The sequence below is a fragment of the Triticum urartu genome, chromosome 2 (assembly GCF_003073215.2).
Source record: "Triticum urartu cultivar G1812 chromosome 2, Tu2.1, whole genome shotgun sequence".
NCBI classification, from domain to species: domain Eukaryota; kingdom Viridiplantae; phylum Streptophyta; class Magnoliopsida; order Poales; family Poaceae; genus Triticum; species Triticum urartu.
Window position 1 is genome coordinate 433022322 of NC_053023.1, and position 23209 is coordinate 433045530.

At 47.7% G+C, this 23209-nt stretch overlaps 1 protein-coding gene across 6 annotated transcripts; it reads left to right on the forward strand.

Moving 5' to 3' along the window:
- The first annotated feature begins 15511 nt into the window (after positions 1-15511).
- LOC125537696 lies at positions 15512-18148 on the forward strand. 6 transcript variants are annotated; one of them, XR_007296058.1, is made up of 5 exons: positions 15512-15958; positions 17046-17195; positions 17288-17327; positions 17542-17663; positions 17814-18148. XR_007296058.1 is itself a non-coding variant. In XM_048701025.1 (5 exons), the coding sequence occupies exons 1-4, from the start codon at positions 15635-15637 to the stop codon at positions 17573-17575; spliced, it is 555 nt and encodes a 184-aa protein (XP_048556982.1). In that variant the 5' UTR covers positions 15517-15634; the 3' UTR covers positions 17576-17663; positions 17814-18148. The 6 variants fall into 6 exon arrangements, 4 of the variants coding, with proteins under 4 accessions (XP_048556981.1, XP_048556979.1, XP_048556982.1 ...); XR_007296057.1 differs by having other exon boundaries at positions 15513-15958; positions 17598-17663; XM_048701025.1 differs by having other exon boundaries at positions 15517-15958; positions 17046-17202.
- The last annotated feature ends 5061 nt before the right edge of the window (positions 18149-23209 follow it).

Consider the following 23209-nt stretch of genomic DNA (forward strand, 5'->3'; position numbering starts at 1 on the left):
GCGGCATTAATTTCAGAAGATTCCGCATTAGTAGCAAGATCAATCGGAGTCACACAATTTGGTATTATCTTGAGCCATCATGACAAAGCAAGCAATCCAACACACGAGCACACAAAAGCAAGCGGAGAAGAGGGACAGAAGAGGGGCGAAGAAAAGGCAAATCTTTTCGAAAATCGTTTTGGAAGTGGGGGAGAGGAAAACGAGAGGCAAATGGCAAATAATGTAATGCGAGGGATGAGAGTTTATGATGGGTACTTGGTATGTCGCGTCTTGGCGTAGATCTCCCCAGCAACAGCGCCAAAAATTCTTCCTGCTACCTATTGAGCTTGCGTTGGTTTTTCCCTTGAAGAGGAAAGGGTGATGCAACAAAGTAGAGTAAGTACTTCCCTCAGCTTTTGAGAACCAAGGTATCAATCCAGTAGGAGATAACACACAAGCCACTGAATACCTGCACAAACAAGCACCAACTTGCACCCAATGCGACAAAGGGGTTGTCAATCCCTTCATGGTTATTTGCAAAGTGAGATCTGATATAGATGGATAAATAGTAAAGTAATATTTTTGGTATTTTTGGTTATAGATCAGAAAGTAAAAGATTGCAAAGAAAGTAAATTGGAAACTAAAATTATAGATCGGAAACTTATATGATGGAAAATAGACCCGGGGGCCATAGGTTTCACAAGAGGCTTCTCTCAAGATAGAAAATATTACGTTGGGTGAACAAATTACTGCCGAGCAATTGATAGAAAAGCACAAATTTATGACGATATCTTAGGCAATGATCATGAATATAGGCATCATGTCCGTATAAAGTACTGAAACGATTCTGCATCTACTACTATTACTCCACACATCGACTGACTCCTACCTGCATCTAGAGTATTAAGTTCATAAGAACAGAGTAACACATTAAGTAAGATGATATGATGTAGCGGGATAAACTCAAGAAATATGATGAAACCCCATCTTGTTATCCTCGATGGCAACAATACGATACGTGTCGTTTCCCCTTCTGTCAGTAGGATCGAGCACCACAAGATTGAACCCAAATCTAAGCATTTCTCCCATTGCAAGAAAAACCAATCTAGTTGGCCAAACCAAATCGATAGTTCGAAGAGACTTGCAAAGATATCAAATCATGCATAGAAGAATTCAGAGGAGATTCAAATAATTTTCATAGATAAGCTGATCATAAATCCACAATTCATCGGATCTCGACAAAACACACCGCAAAAAACTATTACATCGAATTGATCTCCAAGAACATCAAGGAGAACATGATATTGAGAATCAAAGAGAGAGAGAGAGAAGAAGCCATCTAGCTACTAGCTATGGACCCGTAGGTCTGTGGTCAACTACTCACGCTTCATTAGAGAGGAAATGATGTTGATGTAGAAGCCCTCCATGATCAAATCCCCCTTCGACAGGACGCCGGAAAAGGCCCCTAGATGGGATCTAATGGCTATAGAAGGTTGTTGTCTGATTTCGGGTTCCGGAAAAACCCTTAAGGTTCGAATACTGGGTTGTGCACCAAGAGCTTCCTCCCTAGCTCACGCTCTGCAACGATCTCAAAACCTAGCTCACCCAACTCGAAGAACAAGGGACACAAGAGTTTATACTGGTTCACGCCACTGATGTGGAGTAATACCCTACTCCACTGTCGTGTGGTGGATTGCCTTGTGGGCTGAGGATGAACAAGTACAAGGGAAGAACAACCTCCTGAGGAGAGGTGTTCTTGAGCTCGGTGAGCTGGTGCATATGAGGGTGGAATGGATCTGATCCCCTCCCTAAGGTGATGGCTAGTCCTATTTATAGAGGCCCTAGTCCTCTTCCCAAATATTAGGCGGGAAGGGATCCCACAACGGCCAATTTGAAGGGGGACAGCTAGTACAAGCTATCCTGACAAAAGGTGGTCTTCGCCTGCCAAAGACTCTGGTGGTCACACCATCGTGGACTCCGCGATGACCTTCTTCCTGCCGTCCTGCTGGTATGGGTCTTGTTGCACTGATATGAAAACCTTTGCCTGATGCCTCGGGACTCCTCGCCTGCGCCTGCTCCTTTAGCACCAAAGAGGCAGCTGGTGCTCTGCGCCCGCTTGGCACCCGCCTGGCCTTTGTCGTCATGGCTCACGTCATGGGAACCTCACGAGGTGCCCCTCACCTTGATCTCTCTGCTCCTCGCGAGCCAGCCTAGCGAGGCTGCCCCTGAGGAGGTTTTGTGTCATCCGCCTCTTGAGGCTTTGCCCCTCGCGAGCGTCTTGAGTGTTTGCTGGTGAAGATGGGCCGCACCAGGCCGCCGGGGGAGCCATGCCGTGGGCCACAGGTAGGCAATTCTGGGGACCCCCATTCCCAGAACGCTGACAGTAGGCCCTGGGCCCAAGGCGCGCTCGGACTTAGCTTCAAGGAGAAGCCAAGGGGCAAGTGCGGAGCGCTGCGGGCCCCAACCGCCTGCGGCCTCGATTGACACATGGCGACTGACGAGACATGGACGTCCCCACTTCCCCATGCAGCCTTGATATACGCCTGGCTAGGCGGCCACCGCGACCTACAAGGTTATTCCCTCGTCGCTGGCGATGTACTCCCCCAAGTCTTCATCCTTCCCACAACGACAGCTTCTCCTTCCAATCTGTCCTGGGCTCCGTCCTCTCCATCGCCATGGCGCCGAGCCGGAGAAGAAAAGGGAAGAAGAAGCCCCCAGTCCAAAGCTGAACCACCTCCGGCCTTCGAGCCAGTCGTCGGATGGTCGGTGGTGCTCAACCAGGAAGCCATGGACAAGGTCTGCCTTGCGCTCGCCGCTGATTTCAACGAATGGGGGAAGACGGTGGCCTGGCCCGCATCCCGCCCCTCCATTGATAGGACAGTCACTGAGGTCCATACTTTCCTGGATGCCCTTTGGGCTGGCCTGATCCCCCCCTTTCTCCACCTTCTTCAATGCCGTGCTTTCTCATTACCAGATCCATATGCTACACCTAGATCCTCAATCCATCGCCCTCCTTGTTGTCTTCGCCTTCGTCTGCAAGGCCATGGTGGGCATTGCTCCTTCCTTGGCCCTACTTCGCCACTTCTTCTCACTGCACCTAACCGATCCTTAGTAGTGCTCAAGATGCCTAAGCTTCCATGTCGTGGCTGCGACAGCCGGCTTGGGGATTGACTTCGAGCTCCCTCCATCAACAAGCGGGTTCTGGAAAGCGGTGGGTGTCCGTGGACGTCGGTGTGCTCAGCCCCCTACTCTCGCTTCCGTCGGCACCCGACGTTCCCAACTCTATCTGGGGCCACGAGAGGCTCGCTGACCTTCATCTTGCCTACGTCTGGCTCCGGTTGAAGAGGCTGAAGGATCTTGGCGTGTCTGCACCCATGGTGGTGAAGGAGTTCATCCGGCGACGTGTTGCCCCGCTTCAGCGCCATTCTCGACCAATGTGGACCTTGTCAGGTAGCAAGGACCGCATGAGGCTTCACGAGTCTGGGCTTCCCCTTGAGGCGCAGCAAACTGTGCTTGAGATCTTGATGGGTGACCCGTCGCCAGCCAACATGCCGGAGGAGGGTTGTCTCTTGTACTGCTGCTCAAACAAGGCGGATTTCGCGAGGCAAATGCCCCCTTTCGATGAATGGGGATTACACTCGGCCGGTCTTGAAGGGCCTCACGAGAACCAGGTCCTCGTGGCTCCCTTGCCCGCCACCAGCGCGGCGATCTCCCCGAAAGTGGGCGCAGGGGGGCAACCACCATCGGCCGCTGGCATCGCGGCTACTAAGGAATTGGCGCTGCTCGGGGCTCCCGCAGGGCCGCCCCACGGGCCTCCAGAGAGCTGTCTTGAGAAAGGGGCCAGAGGGGCGTGGAAGCCCGATACTCCTGAGGCCACAGCCCCCGAGGCCCTGGCGGGTCGCCGCGAGGCGGAGGATGTCACCCTGAGGTCGCCCCCCTCAGGAGCTACACCAGCTGCGCCCGGGGCTGGTGACCGTGCCCTGGGCTTCGGCTGGATTTGGCTGAACTTTGATGCACTCCGGAAGAGGAAAGGGTCTCCAAGCTGCAGCGGTGATGCCTTCCGGCCATTGAAACAGAGGAAGTATATCACCATAGACGAGTGAGTACCTTATTTTTGTAGATCCTCAAGTGCTGCTTCCCCTGCTGACTATGGCTCCTCAGGGTCCCTTCTGCTAGGGCGGCGACATCTCCCGAGAAGCCACTTCCCCCTGCTTCGAGTCCCCCGCCGGTCTTGAGCGCCCCAAGCTAGCACGCCGCACTTGGCGCGAGGTCAGCCGAAGGGGAAAGCGCGCCCGCCTGGCGCCTCGAACCTGCGTTCTTGCCGTCCCTTCTTTGTGGCCTTGCCTGGGGGAGGAGGTGTGCCAAGGCTCCTCCCCTGGTTATTGACGGTGGACGGATCACCTCGGCCTTGGCCTCTTCTTCGAGCAACGAGCCTTTGCTCCTCCAGGCCTCCAGTGAGACCCGAAGGGCAACCGGGAAAGCGCCAGCCTCCAGTCCTCTACTGGGAGGAAGCGAGCCACTTCGGACTCCTTCGACATCCTCTAGCGTGGGGGACAGACCCGGTCGCGCGCTCTAGCTTGCGCGCAAGCGTGGTGCCGTCCGCCACGAGCTCTTCTAGGAGGCGATGGGTGCGCTGAGCAGGCTTGGGGAGGAACTCGTGGATGTTGACGCTCGTCTTGAAACTGAGGGCCTTCGGCTGATGGACGAATGGCATCAACTGAAGGTGGCCATCAACCTCGGGCGCCTCCAGCATGAGCATGCTAGCGTGGATGCCAAGGCATCCCTTGCAACCTCGTGCGAGGCCAATGCCCGAGCATTGGAGGAGGCCAGGGAGGCAGACCACCGCCGCGAAGTCGCCGAGGAGCGCCGGCGGGAGCTCGAGGCCCTGAATGCCTCCCTAGAGCAGCAAGTGGAGGCGCGTAGAGCTGCCTTGGCATTGATGAAGGGGTCGCCGTCCGACGAGGGGAAATCCTAAGGCGCGAGGAAACACTGATGATGGAGGCCACAAAGCGCAACCTTGAGCTTGAGAGGTTGGAGACGAGGGAGCGTCAGGTTGCTCAGGCGGAAGAGACCGCCAGCGCGCACGAGGCCAGGATCCAGGAGAAAGTGGACCACGGGGTGGTGGAGGCCCGCACTGATCTTGCCAATAGGTACGACCTGAAGCTGAAGTTCGTGGAGGCCAAAGCTGAGGGCAGGACCACTGCCCTTAGGTCAAGGTCGGCGGAGGCAGAGCAGTGCGAGAAAGCCGCCAAAGCTGCCCTGATCTCCGTGCAGGCCGAGTTGGCCTCCGCCCGCGCCGAGCTGCTCCCGCTGCAGCAGCGGGTTATTGCTACTAAGTCCCTTGTGCAGCAGAGCATGGAGGAGGCGCTCCAGCGACAGACGCAGCTACGCGAGCACGCCCCCATGCTTCGGGACCTCGGGACGAGGGCAAACCAGGCGTTGGGCGCCATTTGCAATGAACACGCCCCTCATACCCACGCAGAAGACTACGCCAGCCACTTTCGCTTCTTCACTGATATTGTGCCACGCTTGGAGAACCAGGCTGCGAGGGCTCGCGAGCTTGTCGCGGAGAAGAGCCGAGACCACCTCGGGCGCGTGTTTTCCCGCGTTTTCAGCCATCTCTAGAACATCAGTCCTGATTTTGACTTTGACGCCGCCATCGCCCCGGTGCCCGAGGTCATCCGGGACAACCTAGCATGTTGGGTGGACGACAATGTGGATGATCTGGTTAGGGCCTTCTCCTCCGAAGACGATGCGGTGGTGGTCGTGGCGGACGAGGGCGGCACGGTTGATGATGGTGCCAGCAACAGCGACAGTGGTGCCAGCGACGCGCCTGATAGCGACCCGGAGGACGCTGTGAGCGACATGTCCAACTGAGCCCGCACTCCTTTGTTTTGAACCTGCATGCAAAAGTTTGTTCACGACCCCTCAAGGCGTAAGAGCATTTTTGGGGAGGGGGAGCCCCTCATGTAATCAGATACTGTTTTATTCCTTGAACCATACATAAAGCGTGCTTTTGTAAGCTCGCGAGCCCCTTGCGAGCGTGCGACTGTAACTTACCTTGGCCCTGGCGGGCTTTACACTGATTTGGTTGCTGCGGATGTGTATTTTCTCGAGGGGAGTTCTTTGCGGGCTCGCGAGGCTTGGGGCTCCTGAGGAGTCTGCTAATCCACCCGAGAGGGCCTCACGAGGAGCGAGCGCCAGTCATGGCGGGGCGCGCGCGGCGCGCGTTCGCAACGCCCAGCCCCCACTCGCGAGGTGGTCGAAAGGGGGGAGGTGGCAGACGCAAACCTCAAAACAAGGCATGAATCTAGAAAACTCATGAAACTAATACGAATGAGAAAAGACACCCCCCGCGATTGGCAATGAAAATACGACTTCAAATTCAAATCCAAAGGTTGCAAATTGAGCTACAGAAAAAGGGGTTGAAAACAAAAGGCCATGTCCGGCACCTAGCTAGTCTTGTTGTCTTCTCACCAGCGCGGAGCCTAGTGCCTTTGCCGGTCGTGAGTTTAGTCATTGGGGGACAATGTCGACAGCCAGCGCGGAGCATGGTGCTTCCACTAGGACGTGGTCGGGAGCCCATGAGGCCTAAGGGTGGCTCTCCGGAGACTTCGGGGCTTGTACAGCCCCACTCATTATTACGTGAGAGTGTCATGGGCGGAGACCTTCACAGGCGCGAGCCTTTCTTCATATCGCCAGACAAGGGCCCCGCCTTGCGCCACCCTCGACCATCGTTGGGGCGTCCGAAAACCAGGACAAGACCAAGGGGCGGAGGGGACGCCAGCGGCGCCCTCGGCGACCACGGGACCTCTGCCGGGGGGGAGCTTGCTGGCACCTCCCCGGCAGAGGACCTACCTCCGGGTGACGGCTTGCCCCGCGTGACATCGGGGTGGGCCTTGCTCCGGACCCCTTTCGCGCAGCCCCCACTGTGCCGCCCCTAGCTGGGGTGGGGTTGCAGCGCTGGGGGCATCGTCCACCGACATGGCCTGGTCCACCTGCGATCCATGGTTAGCGTAAGCCTGCTCCTGAGTTATCAGTGGTACCTTGCGGTGGTTGCCGTCGGCGGGGTCGGCGAGGCTCCTGGGTGGCCCATAGAAGGCCTCGGCTTACAACATCTCTTCTTCCCAGCCCGGCTCATGGATCGTGTAGGGGTCGTCCTCTGGCGCGTACTCCTGACGTACCATGCGGGGGACATAGGCTTCCTGGGCTGCCTCGCCGGAACCTCTGCCAAGGCACCCCGCGCCCCACGCCGCCGAGCCCGACGTGCCTTCCTAGTGGTCGTGGGGTGGCACTCGATTGGGACCGTGAGGAGCAACGCCCGCACCCACGCCACCTAGGGGAGGTGAGGGCGCGACCGGGTGCCCCACACCTCCGGTCGTGCCAATGCCGGCGAGCCCTCCTGGTGCACCTGGGAGTATGCGGGCACAACGAGGCCTGTCGTCTGACCTGGACACAACTTGAGATGTGAGTAGGGATCAGAAAGGTGGTGTACCCCTGGCCGTAGCATCCAATAGCTCGGCGACACGTTCCAGCAACGCTTCGCGGCCGCTCTCCATCAGCTGGCATCACAGCAGTTCCCGCGCCACCACGAGCATGGCTCGCATGTTCGCCTGTTCCCATTGGGTGTGTGGCGTCGTCGCTGCTGCGTAGGTTGCGGATCTTGCGACGGCCTGCGCGCACCGCTACATGAGGGCGACGGACGTCGATCCGCGTCGCCCACGTCCGCGGGCGTTGGGCGGCACACGGGCCGCCTGGAGCGCGGAGTTGAGGACTTCTGGAACGGATGGAGGTGCTCGAGCTAGTCGGGCCGCCCAGCGGTCGGCCTGGGTCCTCGGATCGTCAGACATCGGAGATGCGGGGCGGCAGCGGATCGGTCGATGGGGAAGAAAACCTTGGTGCACCCCTACCTGGCGCGCCAAATGTCAGATTTTGGGTTCCGGCAAAACCCTTAAGGTTCGAACACTACGGTGCGCACCAAGATCTTGTCCCCTAGCTCATGCTCTCGCAACGATCTCAAAACCTAGCTCTTCCAACTCAAAGAACAAGGGACACAAGAGTTTATATTGGTTCGGGCCACCGATGTGGTGTAATACCCTACTCCAGTGTGGTGTGGTAGATTGCCTTGTGGGCTGAGGATGAACAAGTACAAGGGAAGAACAACCTCCTGAGGAGAGGTGTTCTTGAGCTCGGTGAGCTTGTGCATATGAGGGTGGAATGGATCCGATCCCCTCCCTATGGTGATGGCTAGTCCTATTTATAGAGTCCCTAGTCCTCTTCCCAAATATTAGTCGGGAAGCGATCCCACAACGGCCAATTTGAAGGGAGACAACTAGTACAAGCTATCCTGACAAAAGGTGGTCTTCGCCTGCCAAAGACTCTGGTGGTGACACCGTCATGGGCTCCGCGATGACCTCCGTCCTGCCGTCCTGCTGGTCTTGGTCTTGTTGCATCGATATGGAAACCTTTGCCTGATGCCTCGGGACTCCTCGCCTGCGCCTGCTCCTTTAGCACCAAAGAGGCAACTGGTGCTTTGCACCCGCTGGCACCTGCCTGGCGTTGGTCGTCATGGCTCACGTCACGGGAAACTCATGAGGTGCCCCTCACCTTGATCTCTCTGCTCCTCATGAGCCAGCCTAGCGAGGCTGCACCTAAGGAGGTCGTGTGTCGTCCGCCTCACGAGGCTTGGCCCCTCGCGAGGGTCTTGAGTGTTTTCTGGTGAAGATGGGCCGCACTAGGGCGCTGGGGAGCCATGCCGTGGGCCGCAGGCAGGCAAGTCTGGGGACCCCCGTTCCCAGAACGCCGACAGTGGTGGAGGTGGACAAGTGGTTTCGTGCTCCCCTGGAAGGTTTTGGGGTATTTGAGAATATATAGGCAGAAGAAATAGGTCGGTGGATTCACGAGGGCCCCACAAGGGTTGGGGGCGCGCCCTACACCCCTAGGCGCTCCCTCCATTCTTGTGGGTGTCTCGTGGCTTCCCTGACGTGTACTCCAAGTCCTCTGGATGTCTTCTAGTCCAAGAAAAATTATATCGAAAGTTTCATTCCGTTTGGACTCCATTTGGTATTCCTTTTCTTTGAAAATCTAAAACAAGGAAAAAATAGGAACTGGCACTGGGCTCTCAGTTAATAGGTTAGTCCCCAAAATCATATAAAATATCATATGAATGCATATAAAACATCCAAAATAGATAATATAATAGCATGGAACAATAAAAAATTATAGATACGTTGGAGACGTATCACCTGCCTCCTTGGTTGTGCATGAAGCGGAAGTTCATTTTGATGCAAGTTCTCATCCAAGGCCCTAAGCAACCCGACAACGACATTAATGTGTACCTAAGGACACTAGTTGAAGAACTTTTTACAATTGTGGGATATAAAAGGTGTACGTGTGTGGGATGAGCACAAACAGGAGGAATTTTACCTACGAGCGTTGTTGTTTGTAACCATCAATGATTGCCCGCTCTTAGTAACCTTTCAGGACAGACAAACAAGGGATACAATGCATGCATGCACTGTTTAGATGAGACTGAAAGTATATATTTGGATATATGTAAGAAGAATGTGTACCTGGGACATCGTCAATTTCTTCCGATTAGGCATCTCTTAACAAAGAAAGGCAAGCATTTTAAAGGAGAGGTAGATCATCGGAAGAAGCCTGGCCACCGGACTGGTGATGATATATTTGATATGTCCAAGGATTTAAAAGTAATCTTTGGAAAAGGTCCTGGCGGACAAACTATTCCGAATGATGCTGACGGACACACACCCATGTGGAATAAGAAATCTATATTTTGGGAGCTACCCTATTGGAAAGTCCTAGAGGTCTGCACTGCAATCGACGTGATGCGCGTGACGAAGAATCTTTGCATGAACCTACTAGGATTCTTGGGCATGTATGGGAAGACAAAAGATACACCGGAGGCACAGGAGGACCAACAGCGTATGAACAAAAAAGATGACATGCAACCAAAGTACTATCAAGGTCCAGCCAGCTACGCTCTTACCAAATAAGAGAAGGAAATCTTTTTTGAATGCCTGAGCAATATGAAAGACCCGTCTGGCTTCTCGTCGAATACAAAGGGAATAATAAATATGGCAGAAAAAAAATCCAAAACCTAAAGTCTCATGACTTCCACATGATTATGATGCAATTACTTCCAGTTGCATTGAGGGGGCTTCTACCGAAAAATGTTCGATTTGCCATTGTCGAGCTATGTGCATTCCTCAATGCAATTTCTCAGAAGTTAATCGATCCAGAAATCCTACCAAGGTTACAGAATGTTTTGGTCCGATGTCTTGTCAGTTTTGAGTTGGTGTTCCCCCATCCTTCTTCATTATTATGACGCGTGTCCTAGTTCACCTAGTCGAAGAGATTACCTTTCTGGGTCCTGTATTTCTACACAATATGTCCCACTTTGAGAGGTTCATAGGAGTCTTAAATAAATATTTTCATAACCATGCTAGGCCAGAAGGAAGCATCTCCAAGGGCCATGAAACAGAGGAGGTTATTGAGTTTTGTGTTGACTTTATTCCTGACCTTAAGTCGATTGGTGTTCCTCACTTGCGGCATGAGGGGAGACTGAGCAGAAAAGGCATGCTAGGAAAGAATTTAGTAATAAGTATGGCATGCATTCTTTCACTCAAGCACACTACACAGTTCTTCACAATTCCACCTTGGTGGCTCCCTATATCAAGGAACACATGGATATTGTACACTAGAAGAACCCGAAGCAGTCTGACCCCTGGATTAAACGTACACACATGGCAACTTTCGGCGGTTGGTTGCAAACACATCTCATGAATAACACCACTGTTGGAGATGAGCTGTACTTGTTGGCCAAGTCACCATCTTCGACTATATTGACTTCCAAAGGGTACAAGATAAAGGGGAATACATTTTACACGATCGTCCAAGATAAAAAGAGCACCAACAAAAATAGTGGTGTCTGCTTTGATGCAACAAACAACAATAGGAAAAATGACACATATTATGGTTACATAGAGGATATATGGAACTTGACTATGGACCTTCTTTTAAGGTCCTTTGGTTTTGGTGCAAATGGGTCAATCTGACAGGAGGCGGGGTAAAGGTAGACCCATAGTATGGAATGACAACAATGGATCTCAACAATCTTGGGTACACAGACGAACCATTCATCCTAGCCAATGATGTGGCGCGGGTTTTCTATGTGAAGGACATGGCTACAAAACCGAGAAAAAGAAAAGATAAGGAAGCGAATACATCGTACGATGAGCCAAAGTGCCACATAGTTCTTTCAGGGAAAAGAAACATCATGGGAGTGGAGAACAAGACACACATTTCAGAAGATTATGAAAAGTTTGATGAAATTCCTCCCTTCATAGTGAAGACTGACCCAAGCATCCTGTTAAATGATGAATATTCTCCATGGTTACGGTGCAATAATAAGCAAGGGACACACGCGAAGAAAAGTTTTATACCCCAAGATCTCACTCTGGGATGTGACTGGCTTCACCGACATCACTTTCTCTCTAGTGAGTTTCCGGACTTATAGCTGGAAAGTCCCACATCGGACAAACCAGAGGGAATATTTGTAAGAGTTAGGGTATATATGTGTTTTAGGTGTTCCTAGGTGGACTCCAGAGTGTCAGAATCCAACCAAAAAGCTAGGTCATTTTGACATTCGAAACATGATTTTTGAATAATTATTTATTAAGTTATGAATTCTCAATTATTTCCATCCTTTTAGTATTTTAATTATAGTGGCTGTCTAGAGAGGTAAAGTGAGGGTTTTCACCCCTCAATTATTGAGCTATGGAAGATGGAGAGTTACTGGAGGTAGAATATGACTAGGGTGAGCTCTGGTAAAAAATTGAGCTAAAGGAGAATCCATTTGGTACCCCAATCATTGACCACAAGATTTTGGTAGAAGATGTTTGATGATGAATAGAGGTACTTAGAGGAATCCAATGGTTTTGGAATTTAATAGGAATGAGATTGGTATCAATTTGAGCTAGGGTTCAAATTTTAGCTCATTTGAAGAAACTTGGCAATGTAAATATTTCAAACCCTAGAAATGGACAGAAATGGTTTTGACATGCTTTGATCAAGTTAACTTGTTCTCCAACTTGTGCCACTTGATGGGGGTGATCCTCATGACCATCTGGCAATGTAGTAAAAATTTCAGATCAATGGGAGAAAGTTGCCAATGTAAGTTTGTTAAACCCTAGAAATGGGTAGAATTGGTTTTGGCATACTTTGACCAAGATAATTTGTTCTCCTTGATTCACCACTTGGCCTAGATGAATATTTAGACCATTTTAGTAGGTGTGCCAACTTTGAGCTCATTTGGACATGTTTAGCAATGTAAAGTTGCTCAAACTAGAAAATGGACATAGATGGTTTTGGGGGAATTTGATGATGTTATCTTGTTCTCGAAGACATGAAACTCGGCAAGATCATCAAATATGACATTTGTGACATGCTAGAATTTTCTTGGAACTTATGGTGAATATTTCCTTCATAAATATTTCAAAAGCTTGAAATATCTAGAAATGGTAATTGAGGGTTTTGACTAACAGAAACATAATATAATTTGGCAAAAGAATAACGTAATTTCATCAAAATGAAATTTAAAACTCCTCATGTTGACTAACAGAAACATAATATAATTTGGCAAAAGAATAACAAGAAAAATAAACTAAAATAATTAAAACAAATGGAAAAGGTATAAAACTAAAAGAGCTAAACAAAATCTGTTTTTGATTAAAACACCTATTTAAAATATCCTAAAAATTCCCAAATTGGACATACTAATAAACACACTGATTTTAAATAGTAGGAAAAAGAATCACTCAAAATTCTATTTTTAAACTGAAGTTATTCACAAACTAGTGATTCACACAAATTTCAAAGAATTCAAATTTAAACTATTCAAATTTGAAAACTACTCGCACTAACAGAAAGTTTATAATTTTTGTGACCTAAAGAAAAAAATTCACTCAAGAACTCTAAATATTCTAAGAGTTTTATCTAAAGTTTTCTACACAAAAAGAATCACTTTAAAAAGACACCTTTAGTCCCGGTTGCAACCACCAGCCGAGACTAAAGGTTCCTTCTCCTGCGCGGAATTTGGGCCGCCGAAAAGGACCTTTAGTCCAAGTTCATGGCTGGAGCCAGGACTAAAGGTTGGCCTTTAGGCCCGGTTCGTGGCTGGAGCCAGTACTAAAGGACCTTTAGTCCTGGTTCGTGGCTAGAGCCAGGACTAAAGGTCCCGCGTATATAAGTTGTGTCCTAGGGCGAGCCACCGCCCGGGAGAACAGATCGAACCACGCTGCTAGGCCATTCATCTTCAATCTCCGACCGCCGAGGTCATCGTTCGCCACCCTGTTCACTCTGGTCCTCCTCCAAGCTCGTTGTGCGCACCGTTGGAATCGCCGTGAGGCTCTCCCACGAACCCCCCTCTGTTTCCTCTATCGCACGTCGTAGCCATTGCACCACCTGCGCCTGAACCAGCCGCCGCCTGTGCTCGCCGCCGCTGATGCTCCGGTGATCATTTGGTCCTGGGCGTGCGTCCACCGTGTTCACCGCGCCACGTAGATGCCTGGTACGTCTCCAATGTATCTATAACTTTTGATTGTTCCATGCTATTATATTATCTGTTTTGGATGTTTTATATGCATTAATATGCTATTTTATATTTTTTGGGGACTAAGCTATTAACCTAGACCCAGTGCATGTTTTAGTTTTTTTCCTTATTTTTGAATTTTTCATCAAAGGAATATCAAACAGAAGTCCAAACGGAATAAAACTTTACAGTGATTTCTCTTGGACCAGAAGAAACCCAAAAAACTTGGAGAGGAGGCCAGAAGACCCACGAGGCGAACACAAGCCGTGGGGGTGCGCCCTAGTGGGGCGCCCCTGGCTTTTAGGCCCGTCATGGACCGTCTTGACCTAATCTCTGCACTATAAATCCTCAAATATTCCCCCTATACCAGAGGGCACACTAAAAATAGTTTTCTGGCACCACAAGCTTCTGTTCCCATGAGATCCCATCTTGGGACCTTTTCAGGCACTCCGCCAGAGGGGATTCGATCATGGAGGGCCTCTACATCAACCTCGCTGCCCATCCGATGAAGTGTGGGTAGTTTACCATGGATCTAAGGGTCCATAGTTAGTAGCTAGATGACTTATTCTCTCTCTCTCTCTTTGATCTTCAATACAATGTTCTCCTCGATGTTCTTGGAGTTCTATTCGACGTAATCTTCTTTTGCAGTGCATTTGTTGAGATCCAATGAATTGTGGATTTATGATCATATTATCTATGAATATTATTTCAGTCTTATCTGAACTCTTTTATGCATGATTAAGATATCTTTGTATTTCTCTTCGAACTATCGGTTTGGTTTCGTGAACTAGATTGGTTTTTCTTGCAATGGGAGAGGTGCTTAGTTTTGGGTTTAGTCTTGTTGTGTCCTCACGCAGTGATAGAAGGGCTAGCGAGGCACGTATTGTATTGTAGCCATCAAGTACAAAAACTGAGGTTTATATCATATTGCTTGAGGTTATCCCTCTACATCATGTCATCTTACTTAAGGTGTTACTCCGTTCTTATGAACTTAATACTCTAGATGCATGCTGGATAGCAGTCGATGTGTGGAGTAATAGTAGTAGATGCAGGCAGGAGTCGGTCTACTTGTCACGGACGTGATGCCTATATTCATGATCATTGCCTTATATATCGTCATTATTATGCGATTTTCTATGAATTGCTCAACAGTAATTTGTTTACCCACCGTATGCTTTATTCAAGAGAGAAGCCTCTAGTGAAACCTATGGCCCCGGGGTCTATTTTCCATCATATATTTTCAGATCTATAAACCAAAAAATCCAAAAATACCTTGCTGTAATTTATTTATATTTACTTTAGTTTTCTCTTTTATTTATATTTTATACCTATCTCTATTAGATCTCACTCTTGTTCGTGACCGTCAAGGGATTGACAACCCCGTTTTCGCGTTGTGTTCAAGTGTTTGTTAGTTTGTGCAGGTGCATATATTGGAGAGTTGCTTGTGCCTCCTACTGAATTGATACCTTGGTTCTTAACTGGGAGAAATACTTATCTCTACTTTGTTGCATCACCATTTCCGCTTCAAGGGAAAAATCAACGCAAAGCTCAAGAAGTAGCAACGCCGTAGGTGCCGGCCCCGCATCGCATAGGCCATCGCAGCCGCGTTCCCGCACATGCCCGAACGCTGGCCGCCACTGCCGAGCTCGTGGCCGTCGTCTTTCACTACTAGGAAAAAGCTTATACACAGACGGTTACTAGTAGCGCTCTTTATTTACCCACACTACTACTATTTATTAGTAGCGAGCTATAATGACCCCCGCTACTAGTACTATTTACTAGCGCGTGGCAAAAAATAACATGCTATTAGTAAATATTCTCGACCGTGCCCTACCGTGGGTTTTAAACATCGCTATTGCTAAGTCGATATCTGTAGCGCCGGTGAGATACCCTGCGCTACCGCTAGCCTTTCAGTCCCATCCCCATCCTGTCAACCGTCCCAGTCCATCCACTCCCGCACCCCACCCACCCCCGATTCACATCCCCTCCACCTCCTCTCCTCTCCTCTCCTTTGCCGATGGGATCTCTCCCTTTCTCCGATCCATGCCGAGATCCTCCGCCATGTGGCCGCACACGCGTGTAGCCTTCCTCCACCACCCGGCCGACCAGGCCCATCTTGGCGGCCAGCCCGGGCTGCCCCCCCACCGCGGCATGGAGGCAGGGCGGTGCGGCGGCCCCGAGGGCGATCCTAGTGGCGGCGCGAACGGTGCAGACCAACAGGCAGCAAGCGCATGGGAGGAGCAGTGCTGCCGAAGCCGGCGCTGGGAGCGAGCTGAGGAAGCCGCCGGCTGGAGGAGCTGGAGGTGCAGCGGGGATCCGCGGCTCCGCGCCCTGTCCCCAGTCAGTCCCATCCGAATCTCGCCGCAGGTACTGACCCATCGATCCATCTCTCCCCTCGCCCCCGTTTCTTTCCTCGATCCATTGACCCATCGAACCATCTAGATAGGACTGGTGTCGAAGCTAGAAGATCAGGGATTTGAGGTTAGCTACGTTTTCTAATGTGTAATTTCCACTAGTGAACAATGGATGTACGGATTCCATTGGGACCGAATAGTGGTATACCAGATTCGCCCTGGATAGAAAGTGTTGAGTGACAGGTTCATTTTGTATTGGGATCTCAATAATGATCTAAATGATTCAATAAGTGTTTAGTAATTATAGATTATTAATTTTTCCAAACAAAAGATGTCCCCAGGACTGCTAGTTCCTGCGACCATCAACCCTGTATTAAATTTTTTCCACTGCTGAAACTATATGTTGCATACTGTATACATCACCTAGCCGACCATCAACCCTGTGACCAATTGGAGGGTCCGGTCATTCGCATTTTATTTTGAGAGTCATTTCTCGTACACATACATCACTGATAGATAGGGACTTCTCAATGAAAAGATAATTACACGGTAATATGTAGGCCTAATTTTATCATATGATAAATCCCAATGATTGACAGTTAGTGTGGTTGTAGAACTAAATTGCCAAGTTGAACACCAATAGGAAGAGCTTAAAACGCCATATGAAAGATTGTGAATATACTTGAAAAGCAATGAGCATGAGCCTGCCTACCTGATGCATTGAACATATATATTCATTGCTTATTCCTTGTCTGGTGGCAGTGGCAAATGAATTGTGCCAGGTTGCTGCTGATGTGGGTACTATCCTGTGGTGGGGACATTTTTCTGGATAGATTATGGGGCGTAGCTTTCAAGAATAATTGATTGTGGTTCTGTCCAATCTTTTGCCGAATACAACATATTTGGGAGTACAAGAAAAGTAGTAAAATGGCGAGAAATTTTTTATATGGAATTGTGATTTTGTCCAATCTTTTGTCGGATTATGTGGAAACTGCAACCGTGATCTCTATATGTTACTACTTTAGACCACATGGCTGATTGATTATGCTTCTCAATTCTCAAAAAGTTATGATTTGATAGAACTCTCTCTGATGCAACAGTGGTTTAGCATGGTGGTGCGAGAGTGTTGCGGCTTGGTTTGCGAGCTACAGACCTTATCAAGCAGCAAAGTCATCTCACATATGCCGACGACGAAGATGCATATTTATTGGCTGAGGGAGCACCAACACAATTCTGATGATTCTACCAATGTTGCTTGTTTGTTCTATTGTCACCGTTTGTTTGATGCTCTTTTGGCAGCCAGTACCATAATTGTACTTATGTCAAATTGCTCTCTTTTCAGATTTACTTGCAAGGTCCAGAGGGTATCTGATGCTGCGCAGGTAAATCTTACATGCCTTGTCATTAATCATTGTTGGTGAAACAAATGTCACTTGAGAAATCTCATCCCATTTTTCTTATTAATAAATATTGTTACCCACATTACCTTGACTCACATAATGATATTTTTCTTTAGGATTCATGATTTTTTTTTCTTTTTTCTTGTTATTATGCATTACTACGAGTTCATTGTATTAAGATTCCTTGCAACTTCAGGCACTTGAGCTATTTACAGAAGGAGGGGACCTGACCTTCTTCATCTCTTGTGGCAGTGTCTTCCTTTGATTCATTCATGCAACAAAGAGGGGACCTGGCCTTCTTCATGTCTCGTGCAAGAAGTAAGGACTAGCCTCCGGCTGTTACTATTGATGCATGTGCATGTGCTAAAAAGAAAGAAAACACCCTAACGGATTTGAACTCTGATGCGTACTAACAAGTTTTCACTTTCCCGACATGGCCGTATGGGTGATTAACACTGACTACGACAGCCTGGTGGGCGTCGTGCTCTTCAACCACTTAGAGGTGGACTTCGACGTGAAGCCCAGCGACCGCGCCGCATGGATGATCGTCCATGTGATCATGATGCTGGATGTCGCCGAGGTGGAGGACATCGACGCCATCTTTCGGGGTGAGGGAGGATTCGGGTCCTCCGGAGTCTGAACTCCGAGCTTTGGTAGATACATGTAGAGAAGTGGTCTGTTTAGGCTGGTGGTGGAACACAAGGGAATGTGGCCACCTTCGGTTGTGTGTGTTTAATTTATTTTGCACTGGACGTGTCCCTGATTTCTATCTATGAATAATGCACGTAATTTTTATTTTTTAATTTATTATTTGTTAGTAGTAGCACTAGGGAAAACTAGATGCTACTACTATCTAGCATAGTAGTAGCGCCTAGTATACTAGAAGCGCTACTACTATTTTGATAGTAGTAGCGCGGGTTCAAATAGTAGTAGTGCGGGTGCACCCACGCTACTACTAACTATTAGCTGTAGCGCGATACTAGTAGCGCGCATACCCGCGCTGCTAGTTGCCATTTTACCCGCGCTGCTAGTAGCCTTTTTCCTAATAGTGTTTGTCCACCACTTGTCCGGCCATCCCCCATCCGATGTGCACCGGCGAGAGCTCTGCCACAAGCCCACCCGCGCCTCTATTGGTGGCCCGTAGGCTAAACCCGTAGGTCGCCGCCGCATATGCCCCCGCCGGCGGCTTAAGTCCGGTGGGTTGGACCGCATTTGACTCACTGTGAGACTGACACGCGGGTCCCATTGGTTAGTTTGACCTGGGCCGTTCCGTTGACCCACTAACGTCAGCATGATGTCATGCTGATGCAGTAAATCATTTACTGGATTTTCTTTATTTCTAAATAACCAGAAAAATCTAGAAAATGGTTTAAACTAAAAAAATTCATAGTAATTCAACCATAGATCAGATGGAAAAGATTTATATATGAAAAATGATTAGATAAATCCAATCTATCCATTGGTGTTGGTTTCATGCATGACAAAAGTAACATAACCTTGATGTTTAGCTCAAAACAACTAAATGCACTTTGAAAGTTCAATGTTAGGTTTGGAGTTCAAGAATTCATAGAAAATTAATGGTAGCTCAGAATGAAATAATTTATATCCAAAGTGAAGTCCCATTTTGCACCGAAACCGCCCCCGCCGCCAAAAGGAGATAATACCTGTGAAACCTGTAGAGCATTTTGTGGAACTTCTAGAGAGAGCCCCAGCACATGTGCAAAATAGACCATCAGACTATGAGCGCTCTATTAGGATGTCATATCATGAACAAATGCAGCAGTCGAAACGTACAAGTAGTAACAAAAGCGGGAAAACAGTTCCCCAGCTTGGAGAACAGGCAATGCAATCGACCCCCCCCCCCCCCCCCCCCCCCCCCGCGCGCTCAAGGTGATTACCGATAAGGTAACTGATGCCGCTAAAGACTATGGTATCAGTGTTGATAAACTCGTAGGAACCAAGGAAGCTCCCATGGCTGAATTAGCATGGAAATATGTCCTCGGGAACCCTCTGGTCAGACCTGAGCAGGTCCCGCATCTATCAACACAAATGCGAAGATTGCATGACTGGTACATGAAAGAAGTAAAGAACGGGCGAGAGATGCTCATGGTGAAAGTCAAGAAAGAGCATTACTTCATGAAAACGAGATACTGTTTGACTTTCTAGAAAATTTTCGCTTATACAATCAAGTCGCACTCGACAAATCTATCGTCAGTTGCTATTGTCTGTAAGTGATTTCTTTCTGTAATTTAAGTCTCTAGCTTAGCTCATTCATTGCTTGTAATTATCCCCACTATATTCTTTTGTATGCTATTTATGTAGAATGAAGATTTTCGAATGCAAAAGAGATGGAATCTATGACATTGGGCTCATTGACCATATATCATTAATGAAATTATGATGAAAAACCATGCCAAAGACTCAGAGGATAACTTGCTAAGGTTTATGAAGGAACTAAATACCAGAACAGAAATAATATTTTCCTTACAACTTCAAGTGAGTGTTACTGTCTTGTACTACAAATTATATTTTTCTTACTCGATGCTAAGTGTAGTTGATGAGTTATGCATGCCTTCTTATATAAACATGTGCGCAGGTTCCACTGGATCCTGCTAATCATTAGAGTTGACAAGGGAATTATTGAAACCCCAGACTCACTAGGTAAAGACCCTCGAGAATACACCAGTGTGGTTTTGATGCTCGACGGGTAATTGCAATCATTATCGCACTATATCGACCTCTTTCATTCACTTCCTGATATCAAGTAATTAATAACTCATTTATTCATTTTCTTTGTCGGGCAGGGTTTGGAAACAGTTCATCAAAGAGGTTGTCGGTGAATGGAAACCGCAGCTGAAATGGCGACATACTAAGGTAATTAAGTAGTACTAGCTAGGTCCACGCATCTGTGTAATTCTTGTTTCAATACCATTATCATGCTTGATTATTACCTCATTGAATTATATTATCGCAAAGTGCATGAGGCAGCAACAGGGGACTAATTTATGTGCATACTACGTTTGCGAGAACATTCACATGACGACCGAATGTCGTAGAGATGTAAGACAACTTCGAGTATTAATTGCGGCCATCTCAATTCACTCATAAAACGATGGCCTGGTGGTGAAATAACCTCTAAGCAAGAAAGTTGTTCTATGCGTTGCCAGTTGGTTGAATATACTTTATGTGTTGGTCATTTGGATGGATATGGTATATGGCATGGACATTTGACCAGATGTGCAAATTGTTGACTATTTCCTATTTTAGTAGCCTCCCCGTGCATGCACATTGTACATGAACATGGAGAAGAATAACTTCATCTGCATGCATTGTTGGTCGAAGTTGAATGGGCAAACCAAGTGACTCTTATCCATTGCCCATTATCCATTGCCCATACTGCCAAAACTGCCTACATTGTCAACGAAGACAAAGATGGTGATGCACCTGACCAAAAAATAAGAGTCAACCAAGGAAGTGGGAGGAGGAGAAGGAGAAGCCAGAAGAAGCAGCGACCAATATGACACAAAAGTTTGAGGGCATCATGGACAAGAAGGCGGAGGCATGTGTTAAGCGCCATAACATCAAGGAGGAAAAGAAGATGGAGAGGTTTGACATCTTCATGGTGGCAACAGAGAAGAAAGATCAACCTCGAAGAGCAAAAAGACCAAGCTGAAAGAAAAGAAGACCAAGCAGAGAGGAGGGTTGAGATGGTAGCTGCTTTGGAGGAAACCAGGATGTTGACCATGAAGATGGACGAGTTGGCTCCTGATACGGTGAAGACCATGCAAGCCGTCTGTGCAAAGATGTTGAAGTGCCTGATGTGTCACAACCCTAGAATAATTGCTTGTAAATAGTTGCATTAGAGGTAGTCATGCATCATATTTAAATTCAAGAAACTTGAATTGAGGAAATTTGTAAACCTCAAAATTTTACTAAAAGAAGGGCACATAACCCTAAAAATGCATTCAATGAACCCAAAATGTTTTAAAAACATGTTCAGAGAATTTTGGCAAGAACTATATATTAAACCAAAACTTAGGAACATTTTAAAGGAATTTTTGTGGGTCTTTGAATTAAATTAATATGTATTTGAATTGGATTTATATTTACTATAAAATAAATATAACTCCAATAATCCTGAAAGTTTGTGAGTGGCCCTGAAACTATTCTAATAGGCCATATATAAATTTTTAGAGTTTTATAAAACGATTTGATGCTGAATCAAATAAAAACAGAATAAAACAAAATAGAAAACAGAAATAAAGAAAAGGTAGAAAAAACTTACATAGCTAGCCAAAGGCCCAACCCACCAGGGACTGATATGTCTCCGTCATATCTATAATTTTTGATTGTTCCATGCCAATATTCTACAACTTTTACATACTTTTGTCAACTTTTTATAATATTTTTGGGACTAACATATTGATCTAGTGCCCAATGCTAGTTCATGTTTGTTGCATGTTTTTTGTTTCGCAGAAATTCCATATCAAATGGAGTCCAAACGGGATGAAAACTTACGGAGATTATTTTTGGAATATATGTAGTTTTTGGGAAAAGGCATCAACACAAGACGATGCCCAAGGGCCCCACAAAAACGAAGGGTGCGCCCCAGGGGGGTGGGCACGGCCCCCACCCTTGTGGCCACCCTGTAAGTCGGCTGGAGGTGTCCTTTCAACACAAGGATGCTAATATCCGGATAAATATCGTGTTAACATTTCAGCCCAATCGGAGTTATGAATCTCCGGGAATTTAAGAAACGGTGAAACGCAAGAATCTGGGAGCACAGAGAGAGAGAGAGAGATCCAATCTCGGCGGGGCTCCCTCCCCTCTGCCGCCATGGAAACCAAGGACCAGAGGGGAAACCCTTCTCCCATCTAGGGGGAAGGTCAATGAAGAAGAAGAAGAAGGGGCCCCTCTCCCCCTCTCTCTCTCGATGGCACCGAAACACCGCCGGGGCAATCATCGCGACAACGATCTACATCAAAAACTTCACCGCCGTCATCACCAATTATTCCCCCACTATGCAGCGGTGTAACCTCTCTTTTACCCGATGTAATCTCTACTTAAACAAGGTGCTCAACGCTATATATTATTTCCCAATGATGTATGGCTATCCTATGATGTTTGAGTAGATCCATTTTGTCCTATGGGTTCATTGATGATCATGATTGGTTTGAGTTGCATGTTTTATTGTTGGTGCTATCGTATGGTGCTCTCTGTGTCACGCAAGCGTGGGGATCCCCGTTGTAGGGTTTTCAATATGTTCATGATTTGCTTATGGTGGGTGGCGTGAGTGACAGAAGCACATACCCGAGTAAGTAGGTTGTTTGCGTATGGGAATAAAGAGGACTTGATAGTTTAATGCTATGGTTGGGCTTTACCTTAATGATCTTTAGTAGTTGCGGATTCTTGCTAGAGTTCCAATCATAAGTGCATACGATCCAAGAACAGAAAGTATGTTAGCTTATGCCTCTCCCTCATATAAAATTGCAATAATGATTACCGGTCTAGTTATCGATTGCCTAGGAACAAATAACTTTCTTGTGACAAAAAGCTCTCTACTAAAACTAATTTAGTTATTTATTTATCTAAATAGCCCCTAGCTTTTATTTACATGATCTTTATTATCTTGCAAACCTAGCCTACAACACCTACAAAGTACTTCTAGTTTCATAGTTGTTCTAGGTAAAGCGAACGTAAAGCGTGCGTAGAGTTGTATCGGTGGTCGATAGAACTTGAGGGAATATTTGTTATACCTTTAGCTCCTCGTTGGGTTCGACACTCTTACTTATCAAAAGAGGCTACAATTGGTCCCCTAAACTTGTGGGTTATCAAGACCTTTTTTTGGTGCCGTTTCCAGGGAG

Coding starts and splice junctions, on each gene's coding strand:
- LOC125537696 (XM_048701022.1), top strand. CDS start 15,635: ATGCCGAGATCCTCCGCCATGTGGCCGCACACGCGTGTAGCCTTCCTC. Junction 15,959..17,045: donor CCATCCGAATCTCGCCGCAG/GTACTGACCCAT, acceptor CTGATGCAACAG/TGGTTTAGCATGGTGGTGCG. Junction 17,328..17,597: donor GGGTATCTGATGCTGCGCAG/GTAAATCTTACA, acceptor CTCTTGTGGCAG/TGTCTTCCTTTGATTCATTC.